The 14,920-nt window shown below is 34.6% G+C and overlaps 1 protein-coding gene across 1 annotated transcript; it reads right to left on the bottom strand.

Annotated features, from left to right (window-relative positions):
- Positions 1–3,511: 3,511 nt before the first annotated feature.
- Positions 3,512–7,544, bottom strand: LOC104530010 (rapamycin-insensitive companion of mTOR-like). Its single transcript, XM_029086610.1, has 6 exons — positions 7,468–7,544; positions 7,005–7,092; positions 5,787–5,877; positions 5,585–5,651; positions 5,397–5,477; positions 3,512–3,624 (listed from the first exon to the last, which is right to left on the bottom strand). The coding sequence occupies exons 1-6, from the start codon at positions 7,477–7,479 to the stop codon at positions 3,520–3,522; spliced, it is 444 nt and encodes a 147-aa protein (XP_028942443.1). The 5' UTR covers positions 7,480–7,544; the 3' UTR covers positions 3,512–3,519.
- Positions 7,545–14,920: the final 7,376 nt, after the last annotated feature.

Raw genomic sequence — 14,920 nt, 5'->3', positions numbered from 1 at the left:
AAACCTGGTCTAGTGGAAGGTGTCCCTGCTCATGGCAGGGGGGTTGGAACTGGATGATCTTTAAGGTCCCTTCCAACCCAAACCATTGTAGGATTCCATAAGACAGTAAGAAAGCATTACTTGGGGATAACAACAGAAGGATGGTTTTGATGAATAGAACAACAGGAACTATTTTGTTTCAAAGATCATACTGAGTACTCATTCAGAAAGTTTTCTTACTCAAAGAAAGTTTGTTTTCTGATTAAAATAAAGAGGCAGTCTCTTAGAAGCTGTGCATTAAACATATTTAAGATAATATCCTCCCTGTCAAGAGACATTTCCTTTATTTTGTAAAAACAAATAAATTTTGTAGTGAACTTGATGCTATGTGTGTATTTGTATTAGTTCAAAACACACAATGAGATTGTGAGCTTTCTTATGCAGCTCAATCCAAGCATCTGAAGTCTAATTATAACCCACCTCCAGTCTTAACCTTCATCTCACTTTATATAAAAAAATCCACTGTGACTGAATGTGGTAGTATCCCTGGTTATTTTGGACTGAATTCTAAAGTATTAGCAACTTTAAATTCTTCATAGCTAATTCTATAAAGTCTATTTCTAAACAAATAAAGTTATATAAAATTTAATACATGCTTATTTAAGAAATTTGTGAATTTAACTGTCGTGTATCTTTGCATATAGTTTAAAAGTTGTCTATAAAGAGACTATAACAGCACTGATTAAACCCATGAGATCCTAATTTTCTGAAATTAAACAGATTATGGGATGCAGTATGGAATTAATATTAGAAAGTCAAAGCTCAAACGTGAAAGAGATATTTCTTCTGAAGTTTCATAAAAAAAAAGTATCATGCCCTTTTTAATCTCACCTTCAGTATGGTCCCTATTAGATTCCAATTCCAGTCAAGGTTCTCTTTATGATTGAGAACCTGGCTGTCTCGAAGATTCATGGCAAGTGCTTCCTCTGTATCCTGGAATACAGACATGACGAACTACAATAAGTTTCCTTGCATCATTTTTTCAGTCTTGTCACATGATATACTTACTGTTCATGTAACAATTATTTTAAGGGGTACGCTCCACAGTAATTTGCAATTGAAAGTAAAATGCATGGTTACAGTACTGCATTAAGAATCTAATAGTAAGAGACCACAACTGATCCTAAAAAGTATTAGAAGTTACTGCAATTTCACTCCTCAATTTCTAGAGATGTTATCACAAGTATCTACAACACAAATTAAATTAAAAATACTACAAAGAAATCGCATAAATGGCTCTGAATTAGATGAAAGAGTGAAGCCTGAGGAGTGGGATCTAAGTCTCCAAAATACAAAGTTGAATTCAGTTTTGAAAAATCAGTAACAGTAATACCTTTAAAATAAAGATGTCTTTCTGTACACGGTACTGATCCCTTTTTTGGTGAGTTGAGATTGCTTTCTGAATAATATGATCTAAATGAAGGCTGTAAGGTTTAGGTCCTCTTTTCTTCATCTCATGAAAACGTTTTAAGCAGTTGAGAGCAGCACTTGCTCGTCTAATAAGAAAAAAAAAAAATATAATCAGTATTTAGCAGCTGTCATCCAACCAAAGAGCACTACTGCTGTATCTAAAGTAAATAAGCGTAGCTCCAGAAAGAACTGACCAACAATACTGAAGTAAATAAAAATAATATTATTGATAAAGTTTTCATACTTCCACAGGCATCAGTCTTGTACTGAAATTATACAGAAAGTTATCTTTCAGAATTTCCAGTACTGAAGAATGAGCCATACTGATATCTTTTATTCTACTCGGCAATTAGTGGTGTCTAACCACTAATTAGTGATGTAAGGTATTGCAACATTTAAAGTTGATGAAGTATTGTGATATCTCACAGTAGATCAACGTTCTGCAGTAAAGCTGAGTTAAAGGGGCTAGCATCAACCTTGCCTAACAAAGTGTTTTTTGTTAATTCTCTGTTTTGTTCACCCCAGAGGGTGGCAGAAGTATCAGCAGTGTGTTTCCTGCTCTTTATATCTAAACAGTTCAGCAACAGCATGTAAGAAGTTTTACAGGAAAAGACAGGAAGTAATAGAAATTACATTTGACAGGAGCAAAAACAGTTAATTACAAAATAGTGGTAGTTGAAAAAACCAACAAACCCTGCTGAGCAAATAAAATAATGAAGTCTAAAAATGAGGAGGTAAATCTACCCTTTTTTCCCCAAAACCAAAAATGTTCATAGGTTAGGAGAGCAGTTTTATTTTATAAAATTTATTAGATTCTGTAAATTATCACTGACAGCACAATGAAAGACAAAATACGAAGTTACAGAATACTGATCAGACCAGGCAGATCAGGAATGGCAAGAGTAAATAAAAATATTTCACATAATTTACTATTAGAAAAAAATAAAACACACTTGATTGAAATGGTCTTTTACAAAGAAATGCAAGTAAGAACACTGAGTTACAGAAACACATTTTAAAGATACATGAATCTATCAAATTATCTGACTTCTTTCCTCTGGAGCTTTAACTTGTGTGAAGTACTCAGGAGATGGTATTTTAGGACAGAGCCCTTCAGAGGTTAAATTGGAAGATCAGAAGATGTACAGAGAAATTCTAAAAAAAAAAAATAAGTAAAATAAAAGAGCTCATATGTTTTTAAAATCTTAAAATTCAGGTACTTCTAGCTCAAAGAGGAACAAAAAGCTTCTACAAACATTTTCTGAGTCAGATGCCTAAATATACCTCACTTGATTGGCACCATGAGTGCCAAACAGTTCCCTAATACTGCTTAACTACATGACTCTGCTGAATGCTGCACTAAATTTAAAATTTCTGTTCATACATTCTTATATTTAAATGGAACTAAAAGGAACTAAAAAAGAAAAATCAGTGCAAAATTTGAACAAAAGCACCAGAAAGCTTGAAGATAATTTTGTTATAATAACCTTTTCTTCAGAAGAAAAAAGTTTCTAAAAAAAACAAAACAAAAAACCCACCACAACAAAAATCCCAATCCACCAAACAAAAAAACCTCCAGCTCCATGCCAATATTACTTTTGCTGTTCTTGCTCACACTAATCATGACTCATTGATTTGGACTATTACTATTTAATTAGCTATAGATAAACAACAATAGAAAAAATACTGGTACAGGTCTTTTTAATTTTGCAAGTTTAATTGTATCAAACAAAAAAAAAGGAAGAAAGGAAGCGTGAAACAACGTAGAGAAAGAAAAATCCTGTGTAAAAAATTTTGCAATCTACTGTCAAAACATTTTTTCCAAATTTCTAAGTTGTTACCGTAAACGCTTTTGGAATCACACACTGGAAACAGTTCCCCTAGTAAGTGTCACAGAGCATTTCTACATGCATGCATTTGCTGGCTTTTAAATAAAGACAGCAGTTGTTTCAGCCACCAGAAAACTTGTAATGTACATTTTCCCCCATACTCAACTGGAAGGGGGTAAAGGAGATGTAAATACTTTTGCTTTTAAATGTAACTTAATTACTTAATTAAGAACTGTAATTCTTACAGTCTTTTCTCTTTCATGATGTCAAAAGATGCTGCCATATTCATTAGCGTTGGTAAACAGTGCAGGTGATGGCTGTGAGAATGAGGAAGAATTGTGTTTGCCTAAAAAAACAACAAAAGACCAGTTAGAATAACTTAGTATAATGTTTTCTTACATCTCTTTAGGATAAATATTTGAAGAATCTACCACTTTTCACAAGACTTTCACAAATGCATGACAACAAAACTAGCTTTTGCGTAACATCAGAGCAATAACTACACATACCATTTTGAATATCTGATCTAACTCATCAATCCGAAATACAATTGAAAGTAATTTAAGACAACTTTAGCTTTCAGGGCCTTCTCATCTTCATAATTCAAAACTTTTGACTACTATTGTTACTGCCCCCACACCCCCCCAAAAAAAAAAAAAACCAACCAAAACATTTGATGAACTAATATAACTTCCTAAGTTACTAGACATTTAATTGTTTTTATTTTGGGAAACATAGGTAGCTCTGCAAATATTTTTGGAAACTAAGGAATAATGAAGATAAATAATTACTTCAATCTCTTAAAACTAAATAAAAGTACAAATGTTTGTTCAGTATTCTGATAAACAATCATCTCTGACTAATGAATCACATTTTCAGAAAACTGAAAAATAGCTATGCTCTGCAGCACACTCAAATGTCAGTAACAGCCATTCCCATTCAAAAGTACATTGGAAACAAAACAGACTATGTTGCTACAGATTCCTCTTTTTAAACTATATGTCTGACTGAACACTCAAGAAATTCCGCCAATTATTTGAAGAAAAAAAATCACTGAGGAGACTAAGGAGAGATTTGTTTTGGTTATGAACCACGCTGTTGAGCTGATACATTGTAAATCACTATAGTAATACACAATCCTGAAGACAATTATCTTATTTTTTGCAGTCTTAAACACCAATGAAATGAGTTGATAATATGAAGATGCAGACCATGTCTTATAACTCGTATTCAAATTTTTGCATGACAAAGTTGTTTTTCCCAATCTTACCATCTCTTATAAAGTTGTTTATTTGGAAAAAAGATTAAAAAAACAACACAAGGAAACAGATCAAAAAGTGCTCAGCTGCAGATGCTATTCTTGCCATCAAGAAAGGATGTGAAAAAGTACTGTTTTGGAAGAAAGGTAAATCATATCACTTCACATATGACTAAGCTCTTGAGGAAGCTGAAAGGTAGCACTGGAGTGTACATGACTTATCATTTCTACACCAAAATAGTTTAGGTTAAGAAAGAAAAGCTATTGTAAAAGATATGTTAGGTAGACAGAAGCAGATCAAAGCAAGGTCCCTTCAGCTTCTCAGTAGCAGGGGCTACTCACAGCAATGCTGAAAGAGCAATCCACAAAGTTGCCTGAATGAGTAATATCAAGTGGCCCAGCCATATCAAGCTGAACACACAAAAAAAGTTTTATCTGCCTAGCCTGTGAGGCAGAAAGCTAAACACACTGCCAGGGAGCTACTGTCATTCTAAGAAAAGCAGAAATCAGCAATGGTCCTTTTCCCAAACACAGTAATTGACGGGTGAGTTTGCAGGACTCCAGCTTAAAAATATACCTGGATACCGAGGCAAGGACGTGTACTGGTTGGTGAGAGTCTGGGAGGTGGGGACTATCCTTGGCGCAGAAGCCCTATCACTTTCAATACATTCCAGATGGCCTTCTTATTGATTCATAATGTTTTTAATACACAAAGTGCCAAAAGATGTAAAGTAAATTAACCCATTATTCTGATGAAGAGCTGATGTTCCGAGTTTGTAACATAAATTCAAAGCTGTAATAGGAAATACGTATTTACAACTAGCTACTAATACTTACTCTCAGCAAAAAGTTTTACTTACCATGTGCAGAAGTTCTCCTAAAAGGATAGTTGCTCTAACAGATACATGGTCATCACTACTTGTGATCACTTCAACCAGACCCTTCAAAAAGTTGAAAAAATATTGTAACATTTAATGTATAATATCTTATTTTAATGCTTATATGAAAAAGTAGCAAGCATCTATTCAAACTTAAAATCATTAGTTACCTCTAGAAGTCCATTGGTAATAAAAGCTGAAAGCACTAAAGCCAAATAATTATCCATAAGATCAGGCCTAAGGAGAACAAAATATGGAAAGAGTTTAGGAAATTAATTTCTTACTGTGTCTGCAAAAAAAACCAACAAATATTTTGTCAACACCACCACAAAACAAAAACAAGAGTTTGGACTAAGTTCATTAAATGCTCACCTGGACCTTGCTCGATGGGGTAATATAGTTTTAGCTTCAGCAGCTACAAAGCCATCAGAAAGTCTCCAGCAGTCCTGAAACCTGCTTGGATCTAGAATTAGAAAATATGGACATTGGTAATTGTAACATTGGATTTCATGGTGTTATTTTAAGGTTTTATCATAGAATCATAGAATGGTTTGGGTTGGAAGGGACCTTAAAGATCATCTAGTTCCAAATCCCCTACCATGTGCAGGGACACCTTCCACTAGACCAGGTTGCTCAAAGCCACATCCAACCTGGCCTTAAACACTTCCAGGGACACTACCTTGTATGTAGGTACAGAATAGCTCTTCCCATCAAATGTTATTTCAGGTTTCAAATTATAGAAAATTTTGTCAGAAGGAACCTCTAACAAGTCATTTAGTCCACACTCCTAAACAAAGCAAGGCTAACTTTAAAGCTAGGACAAAGATTTCATGTAAGTATCAATCAAAATAATGACAGTTCCAATTCATAAGCACATTAAACTTCTTTAACAGACAATGTTTTAACACGTAAAGTTTTAAAAAGTATATGCACAAAGTAGCAAGTCTGCGACAAAAAAATTCTTTATTTACTTATAAACATGGAACAAGGATTAAGCTTTTATAATCAACTGCATGACAAAACATTTATAACCAGAGTTTGGAGAAGAGACTTGCTGGAGCATCACAGGTCGAAACCTGCTCCTTTTGGGCTCATACTTTTACACTGAAAGACAAACCAGAGGATACTCTTTGGTTTACAAAGGAGTAATTGTAAAGATAAAAGATTATCTCTGCAAAATATAAAGACAGAAAAATTATACAGTAGCCCTAGGAAAAGCAAAAGTCTCCTAAAGTGCAGTGGAGAGAGATAGCAGATACACAACATACAGGAAAGACTTTTCTGCAACATTCACTAACGCTTCTACATTACTAACATTTCTAACACTTCAAAGAAGTTTAATTTGTAGTAACGCATTTAACGGTCTTTCGTGTAAAGACCCCATTACGCTCCATTGGTGTTTTTTTATCAGACTTACAACATTTAGCTGTTGATAAAGAATTCTAAACAGGACTTCAGAGCACCCAATGAATTCAGTGACGAAACAGTTAATATTGACATAACTTACAACAGAGAAGAAACAATAAAGGGTTCAAATTTGTAGAAAAGCTTAACAAGCAATTCTTATGTGAACTGGTTCTAAATACTTACCTACACTGAGCAGTGCCTCAATAAATTCTTCTGCGATAACAGGGAGAGGAAGGCGAAATATATCATAGAGAACTTCAAGCAGACCTCGCTACAAAAAAAACCCGAATCCCAACATTAATTTTACAGATTTACAAAAACTGACGTTTTGTTCACTACTAATATTGAAGTTCAGATTCTAATGAGTGATAAAATTGGTGTCTGTTTCAGTGTTGTTTTTAATAACATACTTATTTTTTATTACTTTTTTCTCTCCTTCACTCTCTCCTCTCACACATATAGAGTGTGATTCTACTCTCTATCCTATAGGAATCCTATAGGATCCTATATCCTACAGGAATCCTATAATAGAATTATAGTCTTGAACTTGGGGGTCAAAAACTTGCGGGTAGTGACCTCATAAAAATACATTAATATAAAATATCCAATATTATTCCTACATCAGTACTAAATATTTACTACCTACCCGTATTTCCATATTTGGTATACAGAGTACCCCAATAAGAGACTGAATCCCAGAATTTCCAGGTTTGCACAGGCTGATAATACCTATAAAACATTAAGCACATAATAATATTCCCTCACCAAGAAAGCATTAGACTTAGTGTTAAATTTGTTTTCTAGTTTTAGTACAAGCACAGATGACAGAAACTGCTAATCACAAGTATTTTCACTTTTGTAATGTCAACTCCTTTCTGATCAGCAATATTTAATGAAAGTTCCAAATCACAAAACTTTGTTTCCTCATTAGAAACTACAGTTACTTTTGCCTTTTCTGCTGTGAACAGTACTTTCAAATCATCTGCAAAAACACTCACAAGGAAGAAGTAGCAAAAAGAAAAAACAAAATTATCAATAAAGAATGAATCTTAAAGCTGAAAGATCTGCATCACCTTGGCAGATCTGTGAGCAGTTTCTGCATCAAAAGCTGTATTTTAATCTAACAAATTTTTTAGTTCCATTTAATCTCAAGTTAATTCTAACCAGCGAGTTTAAACATACTTGGAATAACATTCTCCGTGCATGGTTTTAAACCATCTTTTCCCAAATGACCAGTGCTCATCTCCAGAAGTTTCAACACAGTAGATTCAACTTGGCATTAAATCTCCGAGCCTCCCTTATAATTTACTCCTTATACACTATATTTTTACTCAATTAGTTTAGTATTTCAATATTAACAGGGAAAACCTTCACATTGTTACAGAGTATCACCTGAAGCTTACACCAATTTTCAGCCTCTTTATTAAAAATGTGGCTACAAAGACAGTAACCTTGCTCATTTCCTTGACCATTTCTCTTCATACTTCACAGAATAAATTAAAACTTACAGAAGCATGCTATCCAGGAAACAAACAAGTTTCTCCAAAACACAACTTTAAATGTTTAAACAAAAAGAATTCAGGCTTGCACATCTTTTTGTCTTATGTATTATAAATAAACCCAAACCTTCATTCTTTAAATATTACTAACAGACAAAAAATGTCACCTACTCATCTATTTTTTTTTACTACTACAAATTTAACTGTAATGGCACATGCTTTATATGAACTTGAAGTCCTTAATTTCAAAATTTCCACATCACAAAAACTTAAGACAAGCACAGGCGGGCACAGATACACTAAGAGAATTTAAATATGTTCCATAGTACACCTCAGAACTTTTTTTTCCCTTCCCCCAAGAGCACACAGTGGTCACATCCCAACTGCAATGCAGGAATAGATTGAGGTGCATGCAGCTATCGCTGCATGCCCCAGTTTTATCTCTAAAGACATGACTGTGCATAAGGATAAAGAACATAGTAACCATCAGCTCTGAAGAATAACCCAGTCAGGAACACAAGGACAGCAGAACAGTAAAACAAAGCAGATACAGGCAGGGGGGGGAAAAAAAAAAAAAGCCAAAACAAAAGCTAAGAACACTCTCAAGCCTAGTGTAGCTACATGTCCTCTGGGAAAACTGAGAACATAAGGACATTTTTGTACTAGAAACATTTAAGATGTTAGTCTTCAACAATAGGAAGAACATGTAACAGTGAAAGTGCCATGGCAAGTAACATAACGGTAAAGATTTCTTATTTACAGTGGCAGAATCATCTCAGAGGCAAATTCTTATAATATGATGTTATTTTCAACATCCTCTCACCCATCAAATGTCAAGAAGTACCATCAAGTACTACATGGGGGCAGGGAAGCTGCATCTTGTCAGTAGAGTTGGTCAAAGAAAACTATGTCTGCAGTCTCCCATTGAACAATATCAAAAGACATCTTAGTACGATTGTAGGAAGGTACTGATAGAAATCAGACATGTCAAATAAGACGGATTCTGTGTTTAAACAAACAACCATTTTATACTAGAAAGTAAAATTCCCCTTCCAATCATCCAACTTCAAACAAACAAAATATCTTACCTGCCCATGAACGAAATGCTGCCACTATTCCCATTTTACTAGCTAGGAACCGTGCCTCTCTGTCCTCCCTGTCATTAAAACAACAAATGTCACAATATAATTAGTTATTATAAAACACTGTTACTAACATAGCAAGCAAAGAGCATTTAACCGAGATTTTAGATGGGGAGAAAACCCAGAGTAAGAAAAATCTTTTACATACACATATATGTGTGTGGATATGTATTTATGCAATCCGTATACACACACAAAGACTAGAACTTTTAAGTATTGTCACTTTTCCTTTTTCAAGGGAGCTTCCACGGTTGAAGGATAACATCACAAAGTAAACACCTATATGCAGTCAGATTAATCACTCTGCACCTCCCCTGACAGCGAGTCTACAGAAAATACCTAAAGATTTGTATCTTATCCAGTTACCCAGATCTAAACTTCTAATGCCATTTGATAACTTAAAAAACTGAATAATACAAGTTGGAAGCAATCTCAGAAGGTCTCTAGCCTAAACTCCTGCTCAAAGAATTTGTCATCTGCAAGACTGGACCAGGTTATAGTCAAGATTTTATCCAGCTGGGTCTTAGAAACTCTCAAGGGTGAAGGCTGCAGGACCTCTCTGGGTAGCCTGTTCCAACACATGACTGGCCTCACAGAAAATTCCTGTCCTCTACTCTTATACACAGCCTCTCTTGTTGCAGTTTCTCTCTGCTGCTTCTTGTCCTCCCACCATTCACCACCGTGAAGGGCCCTGGCTACATCTTCTTGATAACATCTTCACAGGTATTAAAAAGGCTGCAATTTGGGGGCAGGGGGTGTCCCCCAACCTTCTCTTCTCCAGGCTAAACAAGCATTTTTAAATCTTAAATACTTAAGAGTATTTTAGGAAGTTGTATTCTAACCTAGTATATTCAACTTCAAGTAGTTTACTTTTAGCTCATTGTTTTTATTTTCACTTTAGGAAGAAAAATAGTTTAATTCCAATACCATGAACACAACTGGTAGCACAAGTAGCAGCACTAACACTTACTTGAGTTGTCCTTCTGCTGTGTCTGGATTATGCCTGTAGTGAAAATCTGTGTAAGGAGCTAAAATTCGCTAAACAAAAGAAAGACATGCATTACTTTCACATGAGAATACAGTTGAATGGGTCTTGCCCTTTCCTCAGTCCCACTCCAATCTGTCATGTTATTCCTGTTTTATAAACAATTATGCTCTTAGCCTACAATGTTGCATTTTAAGCATTTTGCACTAACACAGAGGGTGAAATCTGAGATGAAAGTTAAACATTTTCATTAGTAATACAATGTTTAATTTCTGTCACTAAACAAGTAAAACTGAACCCACCTCTAATTCTACATCTGCTCGCACATACTGTCGGGTCTTTGGATGATTAATGAGGTGCAAAACTGTAGTTATCAGAGCCTCATTTATTCGGCTTAGCTGACAATCAATCACATTTTTCAAGATGGTACTTAAACCACCCCGAAGAGCCACCACCTCGGGATTCTGAAGTGCTAAATAAAGGAAAAACATGTCAGATTTTGGATTAGCTATCATGAACAAAAATACTGGTCAGTCACCGTTGCAGAGCAATTTCCCAACTTATTTCCAACCATAAGTTCCATACAGTAGTTTCTGGATTTCCCTGCAAAAAGGTTTTGTGCTTCACTGGACTGACATGGATAAAATATTTATACTAGAAGATAGAAGAGTAACAGAGTTTTTATTTCTTTAAAACAAAAGTTTGTATCTTGAAAGCACTGCTGAAGTTACTTCTCATTGCTTGAGTTTGAAAAAACTTTAAAAATCAGCACTCACAGGCAAGTATAGGGAGGCAGTACAAACAACTGTCCAGATAGCCTTTACCTGGACACAAATACTGACTGCTAGCAGCCAGCTAACCACAGTACCCACTGTAAAAATTTTTAAAAGAAAATGTTTTGTAGTCCTCTGAACTCTTGTACATTTGTCAGCATCTCGTGTATGGAATTCTCCCTACTTCCAATCCACTAATTTTATAAATATCAGTTGCAGGAGGTAAATGTTTTTGAGGTAAATAAAAAATTGGCAAGACTTAAAGGAATGAAGAGCACCTGAAATCTTCAGGTACTTCATTTAAGAGATTTTGATTTCAAGTTAAAGTGATTTTGGTTTATATCAAACTAATAACTAAAATCCATGAAACTACATTAAGAACACTTAACATCCAATTAATTTTTAAACAAATACCCATAATTGTTTTAACACAATCCATTTAATACAAACCCATAGAACAGAATCTCTTAGAAAACTGATGACAACCATGTCAAAATTTTTCTTAACTATCTTTCAGTTGTCTTACCTAGTTCACAGATAATGGCTATACATGCTCGAACCATTCTGTCTCTTTCTTGAAGACCATCACTTCCAACTGCTATCAAAGAATTAGTAATAGAACTGGGGAACAATGAAGCATTCACAGTGATCATCTGCCAAAAAAGATGAAAGAAAAAGCCCTCTGGTTTCTTCATAATATTTCTCTAAATATAACCACAAATTCACAAACATTCTGTTTCTCAAATAGAATCAGAAAGACCACTCTATATATTACTTTGTTGTATTTGGCAAATCCTCAAAACTATTTCTTTTGTTCTTGCAATTCTGTGTTTGTCAGTTTACTTAACCATTCTCTTTCTGCTTCGGTTTTTTATTTTTATATTATTTTATTGTAATAATAAAGGGTTAGAGAGATGACTGTTGCAGAAAGAACTACGGCTACCTTTTTCATATTTTCTCCAAGAATTTTTTATCGAGAAAGAATGCTATCCAACAACAGACAGTAGATTACAAACTCTTCTAGAAGATTCATTCATACCGCAGCAGATTCTACAACACCTATTCAACTGTTTAATTAGCCAACCCTAAAACTTCCTGTTTTACAGACAGATCCTTAGTTTGCTGCAGATTACAAAAAATGTCACTCAAAAGAATAGCTGTTGCAGTATTTGGGAGGCAACTGTCAGTAACAGTCCTATATCCCCTTGTACGGTACCTTATCTTCCTAGAACTGGACCATAATTCAACTTAATTTTAAGTTATATCACTACAGCACAGAACACACGCACACTCCCCCCGTAAACACATTAAACTGAAGAGCAAAGATGAGAAAGCAACCTGTGTCCATTCAGCAAGTCATTCAATTTAAAACAAAAACCTGTAATACATTTCAGACAGAACACATTTTAAATAGCCTGTGCTCATTTACACTACTGAAATGCTCCTGCACCATGGAAAACTTCAACTGCTAATTTAGGACAAGGAGAACTTACATCAGGTTAAGGTGCAAGAACCTGTGCACACATTAAAGGCAAGAAATCCCACTCCACAAAATCCCACTTCCCTAAATGAGGCTTTGACAACAAAGGCTGAGTAGCTGTTTGTTCAGATTCTCATAGTTTGCACAAATTAAACATATATATATATATTCTCCATACTATGGAACATGAACATCACTAAATAGATGTATTACTAAGGAGGAAGCAGGGTTTTTTGTCTGACTGCTTAAAAAGGGAACAATTTGTTATAGCCCACTGAACCATGTCACATTTTTTCTACTAATAAATAAGTTAGATAAAAAAAATACTCAATATCCAAGCATCTAAAAACTTAAGGCCAGTTTTCCAAAGTTCTGTTTAATATCCCTTTTATTTCCAACAAAAGCAGGCTTAACTTATTTTTCCAAAATTGTTTTGTGCTGTATTCATTTTACAGCTCCCTAAGATGTCTTGTAGATATCTGCTCAAAGGGCATTAACTGTTTTACCCTCTTTGCAAAGGATCTTAAAGTGAGAAGGTATCAACCATTACTGCATGTATACCTGAACATTTTAATAGGTTTATTTTTAAGTTCCATTTTTGAGAAACTTCTTGTCATACATAGTATGTTGTCACCCACAAAACAGGAAGCTTTAAGATAGGACTCTAAAGAAAAAAACAAACTCTTCCCCACCCACGCGCTCTTTCACTTTTACAGTGGCATGAAGTAGCAACAGAATTAGCAATAGAATGGGTGTATCAATTCACTCCACAAAATTGTGACTTTTTTTCTGCTGATATTGACATGTGTTTAGAGAAGGAAAGATTTCTTTCTTTTAATATTCAATTCCAAGTACATTACTAGAATAAATACAAATTTTTGCATTTGCTTTCAGTCTCCTCTATGTATTGATGAAATGAAGTTCTGAAGGGCACGGGATGCAAGGCTACTTGCAAGCAGCTATCGTGAAATAACTAATAAAGACTGTGAAATCTTTAAAGAGTCCTTTACAAAAGGGGAAGAAAGAAGGTGGTTCATACTGTACCTAACCTTGACTTCTGCTTTCAAAATAAAACAACCTGCCTATTAAATTATTAAAAAAATTCTTATTGACTTCTATTACATAGAAAAATACATTCTGAAGCAACGTTATGCCATCTTTTTCATGTCTGAAGACACTGCTAAATTGCAAAGCTCTTACTAAGAAATGTAGAGGTGATGACAGCCAAGAGACTGAGCATTAAAGCCTTAAAAAGCAATCATAAGCCAAGTTTAAAAAGTTTAAAGTTGTTTTTCTTTTATTTTCCTATATTACTTTAACCTGCACATTTTTTTAAAAAGTCTGCCATTAACTGCCTTTTATAAATTCATAAAACAGGATTAATATTGTATATTTTGTTCTTCTACTATGAAATGGAAGAGAAGAAAGCCACAGAATGTTTTAACTTTAAAGTTTTATATCTATGCCATTCTTACACAGGCATTTTTGTTATCAAAGATGAGGTTAAAGAACTGTATCCAGACTTTGAAACTGAAAGCAATAGTTCTGTGATGCTAGAGGAACCCAGCTCAGCTCTTCCATGGCTCACAGTAAATTATCTCCTGCACAAATGAATTAACTCTAGTTGTTTTCTTTGTCATTCATTCTCCTCTTCTAGACCTTTATATAAGCTTTTAGGAATCCTGGTATCAACCTAGTGAGTCTGAGATATTGAGGGAGATGAAGAGAGATGGGAAGCGGGCAAGAGAAAGGTAACAAAAAAATGTGAAAACACATAATGTGCCACTCAAGACGTGTGCCACAGTATTCCTTCTCAGAGAGAATTTCTCAGGTACAGACTGCTCTATGCCAATGCATGCTTAACTGCTGAGGACATGAAAAAAGTTTTAACTTTACTGGTAGCCAGGCTGAGTGGCTTTTTGTTTGACTGACATTTGTCTTTTAAGAAACAACAGTGTTCTAGGTAGTGAAAGATTTTAGGAAAATTCTTTCATCAACATAGCTTTCAGCATCAAAGAACCACGAGCATCCCTGTACAGAATGTACATTCATTGCATGTATATCCTATGCACACCATCCTTGTACAATGATGGAGGAAAAAAAGCACTGGTGGTCAGCTTTACAATTTTTTTAATGCTTACCTTTCAAGATAATATTTTCAAATCAAACTAATAGATTTGTTTCTTGTGCTTCCTCTTGTTTCTTTCAAGGAATACAGAA

This window comes from Antrostomus carolinensis, unplaced genomic scaffold (assembly GCF_000700745.2).
Source record: "Antrostomus carolinensis isolate BGI_N321 unplaced genomic scaffold, ASM70074v2 scaffold18658, whole genome shotgun sequence".
Classification (NCBI taxonomy): Eukaryota; Metazoa; Chordata; class Aves; order Caprimulgiformes; family Caprimulgidae; genus Antrostomus; species Antrostomus carolinensis.
This window is presented reverse-complemented; position numbering and strand designations above follow the sequence as displayed.